Below are 21,343 nucleotides of genomic sequence, written 5' to 3' on the forward strand. Positions count from 1 at the left end.
AAGAAGAAGAAGAAGAAGAAGAAGAAGAAGAAGAAGAAGAAGAAGAAGAAGAAGAAGAAGAAGAAGAAGAAGAAGAAGAAGAAGAAGAAGAAGAAAAAGAAGAAGAAGAAGAAGAAGAAGAAGAAGAAGAAAAAGAAAAAGATAATAAAGATATAATGAGGAAAAAGGCTGCCCTGGTCCATGAATCATGGAAGTCTGGATGGGGCGGATGGAACCCCAGCCATCGTGTCACCGTCTCATCGTTACATAGATCTATACGATAGACGGATGAGGATGACGGTCTGACCAATCCCTCTCTATCCATTTGACCTATATTCTACAAAACTTGCAGAGTTTCATCAAACAAGTCATCTGTCAACGCGGATCTGCCCGATTCTAGATACCCTATCCGACTTAACCTCTTGACATCCTGATTGATGGCGATGTGGGATTGATGGACCCATCCATTCATGATTCGCCACATCCAACCGTGGACAGTGGCCAGTCATCTCCCGATCGTCTCCTCATCGAAACCCTCATGGGAGTCTCTGGAGTCCGGGAAGTCTCCTGCTCGCGGAACATTCTCTGTCGATCTCCTGGGGGGTCCATTCTTTCGAACCAGGGACTGCGACAACATTCCGGATAGACTTGCTTATATCGTTTGCGTCATTGTCTGATTGATACTCTACCTTATTCTTTCTACTTTCTTTTATTTTCTATCTATTCAATATTCTTTCCACTGCCTACCACCCAAGATCACTCTATATCGGATCTGTGACATCTCTGTCTCTGTAATTCAGACTTGCGGGCGCCAACCCCCTCCGCAAACCAACCCAACCTCAGGCACACAACCCAGCCGCCGCTTTTGCCTCTCAAGTCTCTCGTCTCTCTCGATCTCTCGATCACTTTCCCTCGATCGCATCCATCGACCCCATTGTCCTTGATCGCCTTTCTTCCTCTAGGAGTTCTTTCTTTCAACTTTCATCGAACGGACACACTGTCGCTGTCCTTACCCTCCCCACTTTGAATCTCCCCTTACCCCCCTCAATATTCGCCACTCCCCCCCCTCCCTCTTCCTTTCTCTTCCTTTTCTCCCCTTAATTCTCTCTGATCGGTGTCATGGACGGGGTGGATATTACCAAAGCGGTGTTGAACAAGGGCAAGCAGATGGCAAGCGTTGCAGCGTCGGCCGCCAATGGCAATAATAATGGCGGTAAGAAGCGAAGAAAGGGAACCGATCTGAAGCCGATCGTCACCAACGACGGCGCTTCATCCGTGGTCGGTCAGACAGACACCAGCGAGGGGTATGCTTGACTTTCTTCTTCTCTTTTCTTTTGTCCTTCCCTAGTCTTTGAATTTTTGTTTTCCATCTGTCGAATATTTTTCGCCCCTGATTTCTGCGATCGCTTTACATTCTATTCCCCCCTCTCCCCTCCCCTTTGTGGTTTTCAACAACTCGTGCAATTTCTAACCGCCATGGGTGGCGGCAGAGCTCCCGGATACGGTGTCCCGCCATCGCGCTCCCCTTCCGCCTCATCCTCCGGTGATGAGGTCGAGACAACCGCCGAAGAAGAGGACTCGGAGGATTATTGCAAGGGCGGTTACCATCCCGTCCAGATCGGCGAGACCTACAACAATGGTCGCTATATCGTCGTGCGCAAACTGGGGTGGGGTCACTTCTCGACCGTCTGGTTGTCCCGCGATACCACCACGGGGAAACACGTCGCCCTCAAGGTCGTCCGATCCGCTGCCCACTACACCGAAACCGCCATCGACGAGATCAAACTCCTCAACCGCATCGTTCAAGCGAAGCCCTCCCACCCCGGTCGCAAACACGTCGTCAGCCTCCTCGACTCCTTCGAACACAAGGGCCCCAATGGCGTCCACGTCTGCATGGTATTCGAGGTCTTGGGGGAGAATCTGCTGGGCTTGATCAAGCGATGGAACCACCGCGGCATCCCGATGCCTCTGGTGAAGCAGATCACGAAACAGGTCCTCCTCGGCCTGGACTACATGCATCGGGAATGCGGCATCATCCACACGGACCTGAAGCCGGAGAACGTCCTGATCGAGATCGGCGATGTTGAGCAGATCGTCAAGACCTACGTGAAGGAGCAGGCGAAGAAGGATCACAAGGAGGACAATCGCAACGGGAGACGGCGTCGCCGGACGTTGATCACGGGCTCGCAGCCGTTGCCCAGTCCGCTCAACACCAGCTTCGATTTCAAACACAGTTCGCAGAACTCCCACAGCAGTCTCAGTCAGATGGTGAACGAGTGTGAGTGCCCAGAGTACGATCCCGTCTGTAAGACAAGACGCGCTGACCGTTATAGCCCAACCCCAAGAAGGCACGTCGATGAAGGACCTGTTGGGCGTCAAAGAGGAGGATGAGCAACAACAAACACGAGAGAAGACAGCGTATGTCCACCATTTCCCCTCACCAAAGGTGACCCGAGCTAACGGAACAGTGATCTTCTGGAACGGGAGGTGTCCGGCATCTCGCTAGACAAATCCTCGTCCAAGAGCTCCGCCGACGAGCCCGACCTCGACATCATTTCCGTCAAGATCGCCGACCTGGGGAATGCATGCTGGGTCGGCCACCACTTCACCAACGACATCCAAACACGACAGTATCGGTCGCCCGAAGTGATTCTAGGATCTAAATGGGGCGCCAGTACAGACGTCTGGAGTATGGCTTGCATGGTATGCTTGACACCGTCCCCTACACTGTCATAAGACAATGCCTAATGAAACCAGTCATTCGAACTCATCACCGGCGACTACCTCTTCGATCCGCAATCTGGAACAAAATACGGCAAAGACGACGATCACATCGCGCAGATCATCGAACTGCTAGGGCCGTTCCCGCGGTCGCTCTGCCTGTCCGGGAAGTGGTCGCAAGAGATCTTCAACCGCAAAGGTGAGCTGCGAAATATCCACCGACTTCGGCACTGGGCGCTGCCGGACGTGCTGCGGGAGAAGTACCACTTCTCCATGGAGGAGGCCATGCGCATCAGCGAGTTCCTCCTCCCGATGCTGGAGGTGACGCCCGAGCGACGAGCCAACGCGGGCGGGATGGCATCACACAACTGGCTGCAAGGCACACTCGGCATGGACGGGGTTGAACTGGGGATCGCACCGGGGAGTCGAGGCGAAGGGATCGACGGGTGGGCTATGGAAGTGAAGAGGAGATGAATACCCTTTTCCCTCCTCTCTCCTTTTCTTCAATACCTTCTATCCTCGATCTTAACCCTCGATGACTACATGTATGCGTCGATCTTGGCTCAATTTTGGCGGCCCGGGATGTTTATGATTTGACACGATGTTCGCAGCCCCCCCCATTTATTCTCCTTGTTTTGATCTGTTCTCTTCTGCCGTTCCTTACCCGCCTTACCCGCATAGAGTCTATCCACTCGGTAGCACTCGGTTGACTGAACCCCGAGGTTACCGACCCTCCCCTTTCCCTCTCTCTTCCACGCTTTGTGCCCTAGTAACTGTCACACCCCTGGTGTCGTCTAGGTCAGAGCAGACCCTTACAAGGGACTGTAGATACGATTGATGAGCACGGAATCAAGAATGATGGTCAATACGCACGTTGTAGCTACACCTACCACCTACATACATACCTAACTAGCTATTCCCCTCGTCCCAGCATCCGCTTCATCCATCTCATCCACATCCACATCAGACATATCCATCTCCTCCCTCTCACTAGCCAACATGGAAGGAAACCACCCAAACCTCCCCAAATCAATATAAAACTCCCCCATCGCATCCTCCGCTACATCGACGCCTTCTTCGCGCAACGCGTCGGCTTGGCGTTGGGCGCTGCCTGGTCCTCTGTCTCATAGAATTAGCTCTTTGGATGGGTTTCACAAGCACTAGTCACCAAAGACTTGCAAACATCGTAATTATATATATGCAAATATAAATATTTGTTTATAAAGGAGAGAGAAAGAAATAGGGGAAGAATACCGATGCGACACCATCCCCTTCGCATTAACCACCCTCTGCCAGGGCACATTCCCCGCGTGGAAGTAATTGTCGGAGTCCGAGCCGGGCAGGTGTTTGAGGCAGATGCCCACTTGGCGGGGGCGTTTTGCTATATCATTTTTTATCATTAGTATCAGTAATGTTTTGTGCGGAGTGGATGGAGACCAGGTGGGATTCCAAAGAATCAACCTGAAAGGGAAAAGAGAGTGGTTTGGATGGAGACATACGCTCTCCCAGGAGTAGCGCGATGTGGCCGTAGGAGGTCACTTTGCCAGCTGGGATCTCCTGGACGGCGGCGTAGACGGCGTTGAACCAGTGTTCGGCTTCGTCTGTGCGGGGCATCTTTCTTCTTTCTTCTTTCTCTATATACGATTTGGCGATTTAGGGTTTTAGATGGTTGGTGGATGGAATGGGCGGACTATGATGGATGTTTGTTGTCTTGTCTCGTGTATGATAGGTTTATGCCTGAGGCATGAATATATGGTACATACATCGGTGGAGTTGAACTGTTCATAGATGTTCGTTTCCGCCATGGATATAGAATAACTGATACCGAGAGCGATACGAAAGAATGAATAGAATGGTACAGAAGGAACATCGTCAATCGTCAAGTATAATTCTACCTCCCCCCCACCAAAGCAGGCGCCGTCTGCCGACGAGTCGTCGCCGCCGCCATCTGCTCCTTAGAAGTCTGCACCCCCATCGCCATCCAGCGATCCTTCGCGTCCACCGGGTCCCAAGCGACATTCTCACAATTCTCCAGCGCCTCCTCCAGCCACCGATCCCACCAACGCGACACAGGCGCCAACTTGCCCGTCGCCACCCACTCCGTGCACTTCGTCTCCTGCACCGCATACCACAGCGTCTGCGTGAAATTCGGCTTCTTCAGCGACGGCGGGAACGCCGGCCCGCGCTGCTCAATCACATACCGGCTCATATCCCACGTGTCGCGCCGGTCCATCAGCAGCGGCACGGCCCAGTACAGGATGTTGAGGATCATGTAGGACACCCCGATGGCGGTCTGCATCGTCCAGCCGCAGTTACTGAAGAGGACGACGGAGGCCATGAGCAGCACCGTGCTGGTTCCTAGCAGGGCGCGGTGAGGTCGGTCGCTGAGGCGGTACCGGCAGTTTTCGGTGCCGCTGTAGAGCTCGCGCGTGATTTCTTCCGTGCAGTGCACGACGACCATTGCGCGGTTGCGCGTGCTGATCACGATGTCGCCGGGTGGGACCTCTGCGGAGGTGGGGCGTGCGGAGAGGACGGGTTTCCACGAGGAGGAGAGGCACGCGAGGCTCGTGGAGAGCGACATCGTGGCGATGGCGATCATGGCGACCCCGTCGCCGATGCTGCCGGCCCAGGCGAAGAGGCCGGCTGTCATTAGTACTGAGGCGATGATTACGAGGTTGAGGGCGCAGGCGCGCTTTAGGGGGACGTTGATGACTTCGTCGGGGGGTTCTGCTGTGGTGGTGGTGGTGGTGGTGTCGGCGCGGTCATTTGGCTGTTTCTCGAGGTCGTTGGTGAGAGAGAGATTTGGAGGTGGATGAGCGTGTTTTATGTCGAACACGCGAAACTCGTACGGCTGTAGCTGGTTGATCTCGTGGATGACGTCCGCGAAGAAGTTCAGCTCGGTGAGGTGCGTGCCGGAGTGGACGCCCACGATGACGACGTCTTTGATGGAGGGGAGGCGCGAGGGCCGATCGGTCTTGAGCACTGTCTGTGGAGCGGGGGACAGCCGTGGATAGAAGGCGAATGGAGACGCCGTGATGACTTGGACGTGGCGCTCGATGGTCGATTCGCCGATCACGGCCAGCAGACTGACGATGTCGAAGCGCCAGCCGTTGTCTTCGTCGCGGGTTGTTGGGAACCAACCCATTTTATTTATCTATTTATGTAGACGGATATGTATGAATATGTATGAATATGTATGGATATGTATGGATATCAATGTGAGGTGTAGTAGGTATAAGCAAACAAGGACAGGAATCTTACTTGATCACGTCCATTATGAGTGCGGCTGAACAAGGATCTTACTTAAGTCTCAAGCTTGCTGATCGACCCGTAATACCACTAGCTGGTATTCCTAGACCCTCCACCATTGGATCCACGCGAGACGAGAACTGATGCTATCCAGGGCAGACTTATAGGTCATTGAGTGGGGATCGTAGAGTGTATGGAGTTGGAATTAGTTGTACCACCCCTATTCTGATCCCTCTATGTATGTGTGGACTGACGAAGTGACAGGGATGAATGCGATGCCCCGCTAAAGAGGTAAGCCGAGGGTGTTCGTGCATGTCTTAGCTTTGTCTGTCTGTGAGTCGTCTGGGGTTCTGACTCCATGGGTTTGTTTCATGTATGGTAGTATGATCCAGGGTCTGTTTGGGCCATACCCTGATTATACTCCGTGTTTAACTCCCCTGTATAGTATGTATGCTACATGGCCTGCGCCCAGAGGGCCGCAGGTCTTCTGTTAGGCTACGCTCTGCGGTCCTAGCAGGATCTCCTGATCTTCAACTATTCCTTCTTGTATGTAGGCGTGCATAGATGATCTTGATAAGCCACCCCCAACAAAGTAGTCTTAGGTATTGGAATCAAATGATTCGTGTAATGGTCTGCTCATAATATATCATTTCGAAAAGTTCTCAAGCGTGAGAGTTCGCCTGGCATAATAACTCGGGCGGTGTTGAAGCACATGAATAACGAGTACACCTGTCTGGCAATATATAGATGACATTAAATATAGAGGGGTATCATTAGTAGAATCGCTAATTAGTCAACAGGTAGACAAGAGTTTTTTGTCGCAATGTAAATATGACTATAAGAGGGTACCCACAGAGCTCAAAAGTGTCTAGACATCTTTTGTAGCCGAGTGGTATTCTTTGCCACATTTTCTATATCACGAAACCCGAAGATGTTTTGCATCTCCTGTTTCCGCCACGAATAGTCGTCGTTTTGTCGACCTCTGCCGCTGCTTAGCCGGTCGGCGTCTCAGAGTAGAACGGTGAAAGTCGATGATCAAAGCACGCCCGAGCTCTTCACACCAAAGGACATTGTCTGGTTTGAGGTCTTCATGGACTATGCCCAGGGCTTTGACTTCTTTGTTCGACCTATGGATCTCTCGGCGAAGGTGTGGCGTGAGCTCCATCCTGGCCGTGGACTCACCACCCCAGCCCATAACCAGCATATGGCGGATCTGTCCGGCGCCATGTAGAAAGTATATTTTGGCCAAGTCAATCGTTCCTAAAAAGACAGGCACAGCAGATCCTTGAACCTTGCGCAGGAGCTGATATGCCTGTGCTTCGCGGGAGACTGCTTTCCACAGCCCCGAAGTGGTGCCTTTGCCAATAACCGTGTAGCCATACGTCGTGCAAGTTAGTTTGAACGGGGCACCGTAGGAGCCACAAACGCCAACAGGAATGCAACGATCAATGTTTTCGTCCACTTGGCTTTTAAGTGAGATAATTAAATCTTCAGCCGAGAAAGGATGCCGACTCGGGTCGTTCTGGCCACTGCGATGATGGTTCACATTTGGACAAGACTCATCCAGGGAGTTTCCGGTTTGCAGGCCAAGTAGGCATCGCTGTGTGCAAAATTGTGCAGCGCGGCGTCGGGAATGATCATCTCGGTCGTACCCAGACTCTTGCTGGAGACGACCTGATTGTCGAGTGGACGGTGAGGACGTGACTTGACTGATCCTTCGCTTATGGCCTGCCGTTTGATTTGTGTCAGACCCAGACGAGTTAGGTGACTGCGAGCGCCGTCGGATCTCTGTTGAAGGTGCACAGCTGGTTTGAGATCGTGTAGGTACTCGACGGCCCTCCGAGGGAGACGGCAGCGGGGATGATGACGGTAGTCCATAGGACGAACCAGAATCTGGACTCGGGAAATCAGGGTTTGTGCTATCAGAGTGGGGAATCTGCTGTAATTCCTTTCTGGGGATCTGCGAGCGTGTGTGGTCAAAGCTTGTCCTCCAAATATGGAGATCTGGGTTCACATGGTTTCTCCACTCTTGTCCACGGATAGATGAGTGGAATGCCATTAAACAGAGACAGAGCACTCTTGCAACAGAAGTTTTCGATAGATTAGTGATATAATCACCATCTGAATCCATGTCGCTATCCGGATCACAGAGAAAGTAATAAAGCGTGCTTGGCTTGTCATGAGGAACACGAAGTAGAACCCGGGTGATCCCATTTGTGACATAGGAATATTCAAGGCCTTCTTGAATCATTACATGGTATTCCTGGACAATGGCAGAGCAGGCAAGCCGCTCTGCATTATATCTCAACTTCGCTTGCGGCTCCGTAGGAATTTTATTAGACCTGACTAAGTGTTTCCATAAGTCCATCGGTCGAAGGCCCATGCGAAGGCTTGCAACAGGAAGCTTATGTGGCGGCTTATACTCGACAGATGTGAGGAGAGTGTTAGTATTGCCGTCGACGCGGTGGATGCAGAACTGATCAGGCCGTGGGTGTTGTATGATTGATATTTGACTTTCACTTTCTTCGGTCTCTTCATTCTCGTTCAAGATATTTGTGTGGTTGGTGAACTGTACTCCATCACCGAGACCGAACTCGTTTCGAGCCGCAGGTATTTTGCATAACTCAGTAATTATGTCATGGACATGCTCTTCAACGGCAAATTGCTCGTAGGTTTCGAGCCCCTTCTCACTACTCAGTGGTCTGCGAACAACGCGCCGGACTAATCCGTCTAATTCTAGTAAAGATGGGAACAGACGTGGTGCTTGCCGTCTGTCCGGCTGAAAGTAGCAGTGGACGGAACGGTATACTTCTGAGAGTTGCTGTGGACAGTCGAGCCAATATTCTAATCGCGTGGGACAGTATTTGCCTGTCGGAGCAGGTATTTGTCCGGTTGTTGAGAGTGATGGTGTCTCGACTCTCAACGGCCGGGAAAGGTTGTGACAGTGCCGTAGATATTCCTCAAATGTTGTACTGCGAATGCGCTGTTCATCCTCCTCTCGTTTCTCTTTTTCCTGTCTTTCTCGCTCTTCGGCCTGTCTTTGTTGTCTTTCGGCCTCTTCGCGCCGTTGTTCGGCCTGTAGGTAGAGCGACTTGTAATCTGGAGAGCTTTTATCCGCCATCAGGCCTAATGAAAGATGGAGAAGGAAAATAGCTCGAGACAATCACCACTCTGGTTGATACTTGATCAAGGAGGCTTGCTGCCAGGCCCAAGGAGGCTTGAGTCAGCTGGTCGCAGTTTCCGGCTGAAGTATTTACCCGGGCATACGTCACTGCAGCCATTGGTTTAATCAACCCCAAATATCAAACCCTGTGACAATTATGCAGGGGAAGATTAGTGAGTCTGTGGTAGATCTATGTAGCTGCCAACCACGGAGTACACGGTGTGAATGTCGCGCAGTGACATCCGGGGAAGTCACGTGAGCCATCAAAGCGGCGGAGCCAGAATATGGACTGGACGATAATCAGCGATAACACCAGTAAATCAATCATCCACTCCACCAGGAAACACCACCACTCCCAACCAAGGGAAAAGAAACACCCACAAAAACCAAGAACAACAGAAAAAGAACGACCCCATTAAATTAAATAAAGAATGCCATCCTCCCTCGCGGAATACCTCGCCAAAAACTACCTAACAGCCGATCCATCCCCCACCGAACCCCCCAAAAAGAAGCGCAAGAAGAAGCAAGCCTCTACCGCCCCAGAAGGGCTAATCATCGCCGACGACGACCCGCCCGACCTGCGCACCTCCTCCGCAGCCGCCCTCGCGAACGACGACGAAGACGGCCCGTCGCTAGTGACAGCCGCCCGCAGCGCCGAGTTCCGCCGCAAGAAGAAGTCTGGATGGAAGACTGTTAGAACCGCGGGGGATGGAGATGCTGAGCAGGCGGCGGCGGATGCGATTCTTGCGGATGCGGTTGCTGAGAATGCGGCGCGACGGGGGGAGGCGGGCGATGATGACGAGGAGGAGAATGAGGTAGAGGAGGATGATGGGGCGGTGAGGATGGAATCGGGCGCGCTGGCGGGATTACAGACAGCGGCGGATACGGCAGCTATGGTAGCTGCGCACGAGCGGAAGAAGAAACTCGAGGCGATGAAGTTCCAGAATGCGAATGCGGCTGCGGGGGAGCAGCAGCAGGAGACGATCTACCGTGACGCGTCAGGACGGATCATCAACGTGGCGATGAAGCGTGCAGAGGTGCGGCGGGCGGAGGAGGAGAAAAGGATCAAAGAGGAGCAGGCGAAGGAGGCGCTCATGGGCGATGTGCAACGACAGCAGCGCGAGGAGAGGCGACAGAAGCTGGAGGAGGCGCGCGCGATGCCCGTTGCGCGGACGATCGAGGACGAGACGATGAATGATGAGCTGAGGGAGGTGCAGCGATGGAATGATCCCGCGGCGCAATTCCTGACCAAATCGAAGGGCCCGGGTGTGAGTACCTCCGGCCAGCCGCTGTATAAGGGCTCTTTTCAACCCAATCGGTATCAGATTCGGCCTGGACATCGATGGGATGGCGTGGATCGGGGTAATGGGTTTGAGAAGGAGTGGTTTGCGGCGAGGAATCGGAGGGGGAGGTTGGAAGCGCTGGACTATCAGTGGCAGATGGATGAATAGGCTGGATTTGGGTGCTGGACACCGAGATGTAATATTATGATCATTTCTTTCTATGGACTGGCTTGGAAAACACTGGATGGGTACATTCAAGATGCATATAACAACTATTCGACATGGACCGTAGGTACTGCGTACTGAATATAATTGAGATTCTTAGCCGTATACTTGAGTACCACCTAAACAGCCACACCGCTAGCCTATCTAGCCTATCTAGCCTATGTCCAACATTGCAAATACACCCTAAACTAGACCTAACAAGCGGCCGAGCATACACCGCTGTGCCGGAGCAGATTACTGGGACGGTAGGACCGAGGGTGGTGAACAGGGGCTGCTGCTGTTGGGTTCGGTACGGGTGGCTTGGAGAGAGCAGAGTTCAATTACATCCTTCTTCCAGTTAGTATGATACAGCGATCCTTTTATAATGATAGGATGGCGCAGAAATGGCGACGATCACGTCTTGCAACACACTTCGGAGCCGCATGTCTTGTATCAGGGCCGTAACTGGAGCGAGCCTGCTTATTTACACATGATGATGATGTGGCCAGAAAGGTTGAATATAAAAATACCACAATCACATGTGTAGTGGGCGTAAACCTTCTATTATCCAGGTTAGTGTTCGCGGTACTGTCGGAGTATGGATGGCATGCTATGCCCTGCAGACACTTCTGGAAATGATGACTTGGGAGGGAAATATGATCCTGAAACTAGTCTGGCTCATGTCAGCACTGCCAATCCTAGAATCATGGAAAGTGATTTGTTAACCAATTAAGAAAAATAAAGCAATGGCTACTGAAGACTTCCATGTAAGAACAGTATGCGGATGTAATAACGAGGGTGTGGTATATGGCAAGGCTCAAGGTTCATGTAGCGTATTTCGGGAATGGCATGGGAGCGCTTTTGCAGGAACAGTATGATATATCCGAAATCTGTCATCCAGTTCCTCTTCGACAGTGTTGATTGTAGTGTTGTTTGATGATATCGTGCACTATAGCATAACTATTGCATCCTCAGGCATCAACATCTATCGGCTGACTCATCGCTATGACATCATCCCCTTATTGCGTTCGCATTCCAGACTCCAAAGAGGCAACGGGCACGCAATCACAAGACGTTCGAGGCTGCGAACCTTCGAGAGGAAGGAAATACACAGTCAGCAGTATGATAGGGAAACTGCAGGTTGATGCGATGACGGATGATCGTGGCGCAAGGTCAGCAGGGGGATCAGCGGCCACTCCGCAGCTGATAAGCGGCTTCTGCGTCATCGCGATGGCACAGGTGACTCAATCCAGGCGGGCTCCTCTTGCGGTAATGAAGGGTCGTAGTATTTAGTGAGAACAGCCTGGGTTATTAGATATGAATAGAAATGGCGGTATTCAAGGAGTAAGGAGTAACACCGCGTCGGACTGCTGCCGCGATGAGTCACTACTCAAATGAATGAGACATGGAAGGCTGACTGGAACTGGAACCCCCGAGGGTGACTGCGTCTCATACATGCAGGTGCTCTGCTAGGCCCCAGTCTCCACAATTTAGCGCCCGGATGGAGTAGATCGGAGGAGATAACCAGATGCAGGACCAAAGAGGAGAAGTTACTCCGGTTATTGAGGCCCACGGACCTCGGGACTGGTTGAGGGACGATAAGGGATCCTGGGGGGCTTGGAACGTGGGGATAACCAGTGGATAAGAGACACAGCCAGAATAGTCCAGAATTAGACCAGGTCCAGTTAGGAGCTGGATTTTGAATCAGTCATCGACATGACTTGTTATGGCATAATCAGGAGCGCCCGCCTGTCTTGCTCGGACCTCGTGGATGGGGCATGCGGCTGGGGGAGGTGGATATAACCCTGGATATCTCTGCCTACTCGTAGTCTCAGTCCTTTTCCTCCTTCCTTCTTTCTTTCTGGATCTTTCTCTCTCTCGCAGTCTAGGCTTTCTGTCTATATTTGGACGTCTTTGTATTGTTCAACCGATTTCAGTTACCTTTCCAAACAAGCGACCCGGACATTCCAGCACCGAGTGGCGGTTCGAGCTGGATTCCTGATAAAGGATACCAGTGACTCAGACGAAGTATACCGTGGAACCAGTACTTTCATACTCAAACCCGTCGTTTGTCCTTATTTATACGATTTCCCTCCCGCCTTTCCCCAGATTGTCGCCCACCGGGAACAGCAGGAACAACCTTGGTCACGTCTTCAGTATTCAACCCATATTATCATCGCACCGACGAACGAGACCAACGAACCACACCTACCCCCGACTCCCCAACACCTCTGACTTAGTAGTCTGTCGTCTCGCAAATCATGGCTTCTGACAACCTGGTGGCTAGTGACCTCCGTCACGGAGGTACAGAAAGCAAGCGCTTCCACGACCACAAGGCGAAGTGGGCGTATGGCGGCCGCAGCGCCAGTTGCAGAGCGCACGTCACCGAGGGATTTGTCATCGCACGCCCTGCTGTGCCCCGGTCTCACTTCATGAAGTATGTAACCCTCTCTCGATGTCTCGGAGCTCAGTAGTACTAATCACCGTAGTTCTACTCGTGCTCTCCGTTTCGACCGCAAAGCTGAATCCAACCGGATCGCTAGCAATGCAAAGCTTACCCTGCGTGGCGATATCAGCGAGGCTCTCGACAGCGAGTCCTCGGGCTCCTCTAGCGGAGAGGAGGTGGATGAACCGACGGCGGCGCAGACGCTGCCTGTTGACCCGTTTTACTCCACGTCGGGACAGACCCTCTTATCCGATGCCGTGAGCAAGGCCATCGAGAAGTTTGAAACCAAGGAGACGGAGAAGCTCGCCAAGGAGTATGAGATGGTGGTGCCCGAGCACGAGTCCCTTGCCCGTCGTGTGGCTGTTGATGGCGATTTCGAGTTGGTTGATCGCGTGGAATTATAGGTCGCTCACGCGTGCTTGTTGCTGCTTTTATTATTCCCCTTGTATATTTGTTCACTCTTTCTGGTGCTCCTTTGGTCTTTTCGAGTCGTTGTGGAGTTGTGTTAGACTGTTTCAGCATTGGATTCTCTGTACTAGATTGAGACTGAGATAGCTGCTTTTTCTTTTTCGTGTTGACCTGGACATTATTAGTGTTGCAGCTATTTGTTGTATGTCTTTATTGAACATATGAGAAGCTTTAAGCTTTAGTAGAATGGTAGTATGGAGTATAAGAGGAGGAAAGATGGGGATTCTGATCGAACAAGAATGACTTGATGTTGGGCGGCCATACCATGATACAAGAGCATGTAGATAGACATGCATCTTTTCTTCTCCTTCTTTACCCTAAAATCTCCTATTGAAAATCATTCCCAAAGAGGTGATCGATCGTTGCTATTTGCGAAGTAGTCACTACTCCTGGACCTAGCGGTGCTGCTGCAATGACATGCAGACACATGAGCCATGACATCGCGCAATATAAACAGCGAAGAAAATCAAAAAAATTGAAGCTACCCAACCTGAAATCAATAGATAGATATATAAAAAGAAACACACGTAATGAACTTGAAGCCGAAGACATTGTTGACTCGTTGCCTCAGCAGTGGAGCCATTGTTTACGCCCGACCCAATCGGGTATAGCGGGAAAAGTTGATCTCTCTCCGCCCTCCGAAGATAACGAAAGTCAAGTCAAGACTTTCATGAGGTTCAACACTGTTGTTCTTTCCCAGTCATTCGTTTATCCCGGAGTAATTCTCACCATCACGTCCTTCCATCCGCAAGATGGCCAAGCGATCAGGGGAGAGTCCGATGGACTTTGAGTGGCAGTCCAGGGCGCCTGGGGACGTCACTTCACCCTTTTACCAACTGAGCATGCAGCATGATAACGAGAAAAAGCGTCCGTCTAGCCCGACTCGCACAAGGCCTGCATTTGACAGCATACTAATCTTGAGTATAGGACCTCACAGCATCTTCGATTCGCCCGAAAAGAAATCCATGCCCGCCCTCCGCGAACCCAACTCGCAGCCCTTCCTTTTCTCGCAGCCCCAAACTCAAAACCCGCCCGGTACCCCCAAATCCTCCTTCGGCCCATCGGCCTTCATGACCCCGCGCAAATTCGACTTGGACTTCTCGTCAGGCCCCGAAAATATGTCATCGCCCGAGAACGCAGACAACGAAGACACCCCCGAGCCGCCCTCGAAGACCGGAGCGCATCGGAACTCCCTGTTCGGCATGTACGGACGCTTTGCGCCGAGTCCCGGACGCGGAGAGATCCCCCGACTCAACCATTATTCAAATGCCCTGGCGCGACGAGTGCACAAAAGACGGCGGAGGGACAAGGCTCTAGGCCAACAACTGCGGGGTCAGGACAGCGACGATGACAGTGACCGGCCCAGCAGCAGCGAGTCCAAGGTCGTCAGCGTTCAGAAGCAGCGGTCGGGGTCGGCAGCGGAACCGCGTCCCGCGGGGTCGCGCATGTCATTCTCGGACTTCTTTGCGTTGCTCGAGGCGCATCCGCACGTCCCGAGCATTTTGTCGTGGTGGGCGCAGCTGGTAGTTAACCTGTCGCTGTTCTCGCTCGCGGTCTACGTGGTGTTTGGGTTTGTGTCGGCCATTCGGTCGGAATTTGAGCAGGCTGCAGAGGAGGTGTCGGACACTATACTAGCGGAGATGGCCGTGTGTGCAAAGAGCTATGTCGACAACAGATGTTCCGGTGGTGACCGACTCCCGGCCTTGGAGACGGTGTGTGAGAACTGGGAGCGCTGCATGAACCGCGACCCGGCAAAGGTGGGCCGGGCCAAGGTGTCTGCACACACAATGGCGATCATCATCAACAGCTTCATCGACCCGATCAGCTGGAAAGCCATCGTACGTTACGATCATCCTTTCTATGTCTGGAAGATAAGATCGACGGTACTGACACATCTTGCAGTTATTTTTCTTGGCTACGATCTCGACCGTCACGGTCGTCAGCAACTGGTCGTTCCGTTCGTTCAGAAACCGCCTCCATCAACACGAATATACGCACCAACCACCCAGCTTCTCCCGTCAGTCGTCGGCTCAGCACCACCCCGCGCTCGCCTCATCTCAGATGCATTTCCAGGCCCCCTCGGGGTACGAATATCCCAACCAGGCGCCAGGCGCGGATTTCGACCACAAAGACGCCCCGCCTTTGTTGCTCGAACATTCGCAGACTCGGGAATTTGGGACCGAGCGAAACCGGGAGCGAGCAAACCACATGCGAACCCCTAGCCCGGTTAAGCGTACCAGGAACTTCTTCTGAATGGTAATTATCGTTCCAAACGAATCGATGCATTTCAAGGAGGACCCTGGCGTTAATACTGTCTTATCTGGTGTTATTCATCTTTACATCCATTTTCTTTTCTTCTACACTTTATCTCCTTTTGCTTCTTGGATTTTTCCCTCTTCATCCCATATCATTCCTATTAATTTTATCTTTACACTGGGATCGGCGCACCTTAAACCGGCATGATGCCGCGATTTGCATAAGAGGGGGATATCATAGGTGTTAATTTGTTGGACTTTGTACATACTAGAGAATCATCTTACCAACAGAACTCTCCAACGCCTTATTTTCGTTCTTCCTGTGTTACGACCTCTTGATCCTGACCCTGCTTTTGGAAATCTGAACAAATCCTGATACGGCCACATGACAGGGTGCGAACTTAGGCAGAGCCAAGCCTGACTTACTCCAACAATTAATTTAGAATGCGAGTCTGAGGTTTTAGACCCAAGCATGTCCGTTGGAGCTCCGCTGTTAAACCGGGGACGGTGTATCTTGTCTGGACCATACAACCTTATCTCAATCAACACCGGGTCCGCACCCCTCAAGGGGAAAGGAGCCCGTGAGCGGTTGGTTTCAGGGCGATGGCCTAAAATGTTCCGGAATCTTAGCGCCTTGATGTCGTTCTTTTTAACCTTTTTGACGATATCGAACGGCGATGAAGATTCCTTTTCAAAAGCGGCAGGAGTGCCACAATCATAGCGCCAATTGCCTTATATTATGACCAGCTAAATAACGCCATCAAGACCTCCCAGGATCATTAGAGGCCTGGGCTTCTCGAGAACGATCTTGCAGCTTAATTACGGTTATGCCGATGCGATTATGAGGCTAATAAGAGTTACATTCCCAGCCAAGAAATATAGTACAGGGGTGCTGTCTGTGCAGCATCATCGTCAGCCAACCAACATCCAATGATTACTATCCACGGTCTTTATCGTTGTAACCCAAGAAATTACATTGGTCCTAGCATATCGTCACGCACACCCAGGAACACCCCCCATCTAGTCTAATACACCGATACTTGTTCATATGGATGCAGATAGCGGAGTCCGGGGGCAATCGGATCGCTCATTGTCAGGCATACGGCTAATACCACCCTGGGCAACTATGCTACCTAACACTATCGCGTTAAACAACTTCCCCGCAGCGAGCGCACAGCCCTGGCAGACTGAGACTGGGCATGTGGGCTTGGGGTATAAAAGATGGTGGAAGACGCCCCCCCGTGAAGCATCCCCCGAGTGATCTGTCCACCAGCCCGGTACAAGTTCTTCACAATGAAAGCCTCAATTCTCTCTCTTCTTTCGGCGTCCTCGCTGGCGCTGGCCTCGCACACCGGCGGGGAAATCATGGGTGGTTTGATGACCCGCAAGCTGGAGACGCGCCAGCGAGCCCGGGATCAGGGGTTCTTCCACCTGAACAAGTATCCCGATATGGGCGCAACACCGTGCAAGGACGGAAAGGCGGGCGAGTACTCTTGTGAGAATGTCGACTTGCTGGGTTTCATTAGCCATCAGGCGATGGAGAGCAAGACCCGTGAGGGCAATGATTTGTGGGGTAAGTGCATGGCTTCTTCTAGTGATTGAATATTGGGAACGTTGCGTGATGCTTGTGGGACACTGTTGCTAATACGCTAGGCTAGGTTGGACGTCTGCTGACGGCCGCGAATTTGCCATCGTGGGCCAGACGGATGGCACGGCGTTCGTAGAGGTTATGGAAGACGGAAGCCTCGAGTATGTGGGCCGGCTGCCGACGCAGACGGATTCCAGTGTCTGGAGAGACATGAAGGTGGTCAAGGACCATGTCTACATTGGGTCTGAGGCCGATGGGCACGGGCTTCAGGTGTTTGACCTGACCAAGGTAGGAGACACCCCGACCCTTTCCTGAGTGTTTGGAAAGATATAGGTCTAACCTATCGCATTAGCTCGTGAAAGCAAGCAGCAACAGCCCGACGACTTTCAGCCTTGACGACGATTTAAAGGCGTGGTATAAAGAGTTCGGTAGCTCCCACAACATCGTCGCTCACGAGGAGACCGACATGATCTATGCTGTTGGCACGGACCGGGATGGCGACTGCGCGGGAGGTCTGTGGATGGTTGACGTTTCGGACCCGGCGAAGCCGACATCCCCAGGGTGCGCCAACGAAGATGGCTACGTGCACGATGGTATTTTCCCCTACCCGCTCTATTCCCGAAACCAAGAACGAAAGAAAGAAAAGTACTAAGAGAACCACAGCGCAATGCGTAATCTACGCCGGCCCCGACAAGCAGTACACGGACAAGGAAATCTGCTTCAACTACAACGAAGAGACGCTCACAATCGTCGACGTAACCGACAAAGCGAAGCCCATCCAAATCTCCAAGACCCCCTACGAAGGCGCCGCCTACACCCACCAAGGCTGGATCGCCACCGCCGACATGAAGTACCTCCTCCTCGACGACGAGCTCGACGAGCAAGAGAAGACCGGCGCCGCCGAGAACGGCCACACAACGACCTACATCTTCGACATCACGGACCTGGCGAAGCCCAAGTACACGGGGCTGTACCAGTCGCCTGCGCGCTCGATCGACCACAACCAGTATGTCATCGACGGGCTGACCTACCAGAGCAACTATGGTAGTGGGCTGCGGATCGTTGATGTGAGCTCCGTTGCGGAGGACCCGACTGGTAAGGGGTTCAAGCAGGTGGGCTTCTTTGACTGTTATCCTGAGGATGATGAGAGCGGGGGTGAGGTTGAGTTTGTGGGCAGCTGGAGTGTTTATCCTTACTTCAAGAGTGGGATTCTTATTTTGAACAGTATCGAGAGGGGGCTTTTCGCGCTGAAGTATCAGGGGTGATTCAGCTCGGTGGATTTGCATGGAGAGTTGGGCTAGGAATAAACCATATGACTGGAATTGGTGCATTCAATAGCATTAGAGCTCAATAGCATTGGGAGAACACAACTGTCTATCGTCATCGTCGGAGGACGTCCAAGATACACCACCATAAATCTACAAATAACACACCAAAGGATTCAATCCATACAGATTGACCTCAGAAAATAGGAAGCGCAACAGGATCATCAAAGTCTATATTCCCCTCAACACATTCAATTCTCTCCAGACAAGTCCCAAACACGCAATCCCAAACACGTGTCAACTTCCCATAATTACCACTACTTCTCCCCCATCCAAGCCGATGATGAACATCATGATCCTCCATAATGAGCTCCGCACCCAAACCCTGCAAAACAGGATTAAACGGCGACGGCGCAGGGGCATAAACACGGAGCCCGCCGTGCCCACCAAATTCGCTAAACGCAACATACCCATTACACACCCACCACTCGTAGAAGCCCAGAGACCAACCCACCGCGCGGAGACTCAGCCAGGTGAGTAGCGGGATGACGACGATGTTGAAGAGACCTTCCTCGGCATCGAAGGACACGAGGAGCAAGGTGCTGGGGTGGTGCGAGGCGTGATGCGCGCGGTGGTATCGTCTGAGAAAGCGCACTTCGTGCATCGCTCGGTGGTACCAATAGAACCAGAAGTCGAGGACGAGGCTGTAGGTGCCGATTGCGGGGAAGAGTCTCCACCAGGAGATACTGGGGAGGGGAAGCTGGTAGGGGTGGTAGGTGAAGTAGAAGGGGAGGATGGGTCGGACGAAGTACATTGATATCAGGCTGAGCATGATTCGGTTTACTTGGTTGACGGGTACGTCGTCTCGGGGCCGTTTCCAGCTCTCGAGGTAGCCTAATGTGTGGCCTAGACGGCAGAGAATGCGCAGCCCGTGGAGGCTGACTAGACTGTGGGCTGCGCTGTAGTATAAGAAGGCTGAGAGAGGGGTGAGGTTGCGTCCTACCCACCATGCGTAAAGATGGTGGGCTGCGAATATCACGCAGCCGTAGAAGACCAGCCAGCGGTGAAGCTGCCACTGGGGAATGTAGCGCACTTTGTCTGGTTTTTGGTGGATGGGGACTGTCTTGCTGGGGGTAATGGGTCGGATTTGAAGCATTTCAAACATGGAGTGGAAGATTTGATCCCCACGAGGGGGAATTCGTAGATGCGTGGTGGACTTCATTGTCTTGGTCTGAGGATATGAGCCCGTCTGGGAGCTTCATCTAATAAGGTCGCTAGACTTAAGCTGAGCTTGAGCGAAGGTCGTCGTGGATTTCTCTCGCGGCCGTGGATGGAGCGAGTCCCGTTGCCCTTGCATGATCTGCAGTGGCTATTGATATGTCGATTGGTTGAGCTATCACCAGGCTGCACGCTTGTACTGATGAGGGTAGCTGGCGATGTCGATGGAGGTTTGATTGGATCGACGCTAGACGTAGGAGGGATATCTCAGTAAATGATCAGTTGCTTGGATGCCAGGTGGTCGGATATGGATCAATTTCCTTGTATCAAGTCGCATCGGTATACTTGGTGACAGGCTCGATGTAAACCACTGTATTTGTAGGGTTTGGTGATGCATGTGACCGGCTCAATCACTACTTCTACAATAGTCTAAGCTGTTCAAACTATGGAAACTTGACCCCACTCTATGACAACTCACCATCTTTTCAATGCAAGGGGCTTACACTTCCTGCGAGGTTCGACGAAGGGTGTCTTTTTGGAGCCACAACCGAGGAGAATGACATGTCAACATGGGAAGCGGTGGAAACATGTTGAAATATCACCTGTTAAAAAGGGGGGATTCCCCAGTGATGATTTCGACACTGAAAATTGTACTCTGATAGAGGTACAGGGTGAAGTCCTCGTACAGCTGTTGATTATTGCAGGACGAGTCAAGCATATTGGAATAGCTCCATCCATTATGATATCGAGGGTTCCAGCTGGAGTACACGACACTCACTTTTACAACCTTGTCGCCACGATTGAACGATTTATCTGCATATGCACCAAAACAGCCTGACTTTAGTCGAGATGGATGCAGCGACCGACAGGAATGGCCCCGGCATCATGCTGGCTCCTTGTATTCTTTTGTGTTGGAACGCGCCTTCGTGCGCATGTTTTCTGGGTTTGTTGTTTTAATGGGAGTGTGAGAGCAAGTCTCGAACTTGCGTATCGGATCGTCTCCGTTCTGTGCGTCGGTCTAGGTGTTTTTTCTCCTCAGGAGTGGCCTCCGATGTATGGTAGCATCTGGGAGGCATATACGTTACGGAAGTTTTGGGGGGGAGTATACCCCTCGTCTGCTCTATCCGTATCAGTAGACTGCAGTCAGACGTAGACGTATATCCGACCTGGTTGACTGACTGATTGTGCGGCAAATTGTGGCACCAAGGTATTCGATGGCCCAACTCCACCGTGAGCAGCTACCTCACAGACGACATCTTAGCACTGCGTCGCCCCTCGCGGCTCAGACGATATTTGCATATGTTTCTTGTTTTCCTAATCTCCGGTCTGCAGCACCTGCTGGATTCAGTCTTGATGGGTGCCCCCTATCGCAGTCTGGGGGTTCTCGGGTTCTACTGCTCGTTTCCTCTAGGAATATTGATCGAGGACTGCGTGCAGGCGGTATGGGCTAGACTATTTCCAAATTCATTAGGCCCGAGACGTCGCACCCTTCTTTGGAAGCGAG

General features: G+C 52.1%; 8 protein-coding genes across 8 annotated transcripts; 5 read left to right on the forward strand and 3 right to left on the reverse strand.

Moving 5' to 3' along the window:
* Positions 1-1,455: 1,455 nt before the first annotated feature.
* Positions 1,456-3,174, forward strand: BDW47DRAFT_115841 (serine/threonine-protein kinase; the record flags this gene model as incomplete). The annotated part of the gene is made up of 4 exons (XM_024814841.1): positions 1,456-2,257; positions 2,313-2,397; positions 2,448-2,682; positions 2,737-3,174. The coding sequence occupies 4 exons, from the start codon at positions 1,456-1,458 to the stop codon at positions 3,172-3,174; spliced, it is 1,560 nt and encodes a 519-aa protein (XP_024674430.1).
* Positions 3,175-3,605: 431 nt separating this feature from the next.
* BDW47DRAFT_115842 (MGMT family protein) lies at positions 3,606-5,845 on the reverse strand (the record flags this gene model as incomplete). The annotated part of the gene is made up of 5 exons (XM_024814842.1): positions 3,606-3,819; positions 3,955-4,081; positions 4,200-4,321; positions 4,596-5,686; positions 5,792-5,845. The coding sequence occupies 5 exons, from the start codon at positions 5,843-5,845 to the stop codon at positions 3,606-3,608; spliced, it is 1,608 nt and encodes a 535-aa protein (XP_024674431.1).
* A 1,001-nt stretch (positions 5,846-6,846) lies between these two features.
* On the reverse strand, positions 6,847-8,258 carry BDW47DRAFT_101086 (uncharacterized protein). Its single transcript, XM_024811590.1, has one exon. It carries the CDS (start codon positions 8,198-8,200, stop codon positions 6,866-6,868), a length of 1,335 nt encoding a protein of 444 aa, XP_024674432.1. The 5' UTR covers positions 8,201-8,258; the 3' UTR covers positions 6,847-6,865.
* A 1,300-nt stretch (positions 8,259-9,558) lies between these two features.
* Positions 9,559-10,643, forward strand: cwc26 (putative cell cycle control protein (Cwf26)). The gene has a single exon (XM_024811591.1). It carries the CDS (start codon positions 9,955-9,957, stop codon positions 10,561-10,563), a length of 609 nt encoding a protein of 202 aa, XP_024674433.1. The 5' UTR covers positions 9,559-9,954; the 3' UTR covers positions 10,564-10,643.
* A 2,088-nt stretch (positions 10,644-12,731) lies between these two features.
* BDW47DRAFT_87595 (uncharacterized protein) lies at positions 12,732-13,505 on the forward strand. The gene is made up of 2 exons (XM_024820097.1): positions 12,732-13,036; positions 13,089-13,505. The coding sequence occupies exons 1-2, from the start codon at positions 12,861-12,863 to the stop codon at positions 13,447-13,449; spliced, it is 537 nt and encodes a 178-aa protein (XP_024674434.1). The 5' UTR covers positions 12,732-12,860; the 3' UTR covers positions 13,450-13,505.
* Positions 13,506-14,251: 746 nt separating this feature from the next.
* On the forward strand, positions 14,252-16,047 carry BDW47DRAFT_87623 (putative nuclear envelope protein Brr6). Its single transcript, XM_024820098.1, has 3 exons — positions 14,252-14,380; positions 14,441-15,351; positions 15,416-16,047. Exons 1-3 carry the CDS (start codon positions 14,266-14,268, stop codon positions 15,764-15,766), a joined length of 1,377 nt encoding a protein of 458 aa, XP_024674435.1. The 5' UTR covers positions 14,252-14,265; the 3' UTR covers positions 15,767-16,047.
* Positions 16,048-16,774: 727 nt separating this feature from the next.
* BDW47DRAFT_87626 (uncharacterized protein) lies at positions 16,775-18,739 on the forward strand. Its single transcript, XM_024820099.1, has 4 exons — positions 16,775-17,341; positions 17,427-17,644; positions 17,709-17,949; positions 18,020-18,739. Exons 1-4 carry the CDS (start codon positions 17,062-17,064, stop codon positions 18,619-18,621), a joined length of 1,341 nt encoding a protein of 446 aa, XP_024674436.1. The 5' UTR covers positions 16,775-17,061; the 3' UTR covers positions 18,622-18,739.
* Positions 18,740-18,741: 2 nt separating this feature from the next.
* Positions 18,742-20,320, reverse strand: BDW47DRAFT_134806 (sterol desaturase family protein; the record flags this gene model as incomplete). The annotated part of the gene is made up of 2 exons (XM_024818170.1): positions 18,742-19,870; positions 20,318-20,320. 2 exons carry the CDS (start codon positions 20,318-20,320, stop codon positions 18,818-18,820), a joined length of 1,056 nt encoding a protein of 351 aa, XP_024674437.1. The 3' UTR covers positions 18,742-18,817.
* Positions 20,321-21,343: the final 1,023 nt, after the last annotated feature.

The sequence above is a fragment of the Aspergillus candidus genome (genome assembly GCF_002847045.1).
Source record: "Aspergillus candidus strain CBS 102.13 unplaced genomic scaffold BDW47scaffold_8, whole genome shotgun sequence".
Lineage (NCBI taxonomy): Eukaryota > Fungi > Ascomycota > Eurotiomycetes > Eurotiales > Aspergillaceae > Aspergillus > Aspergillus candidus.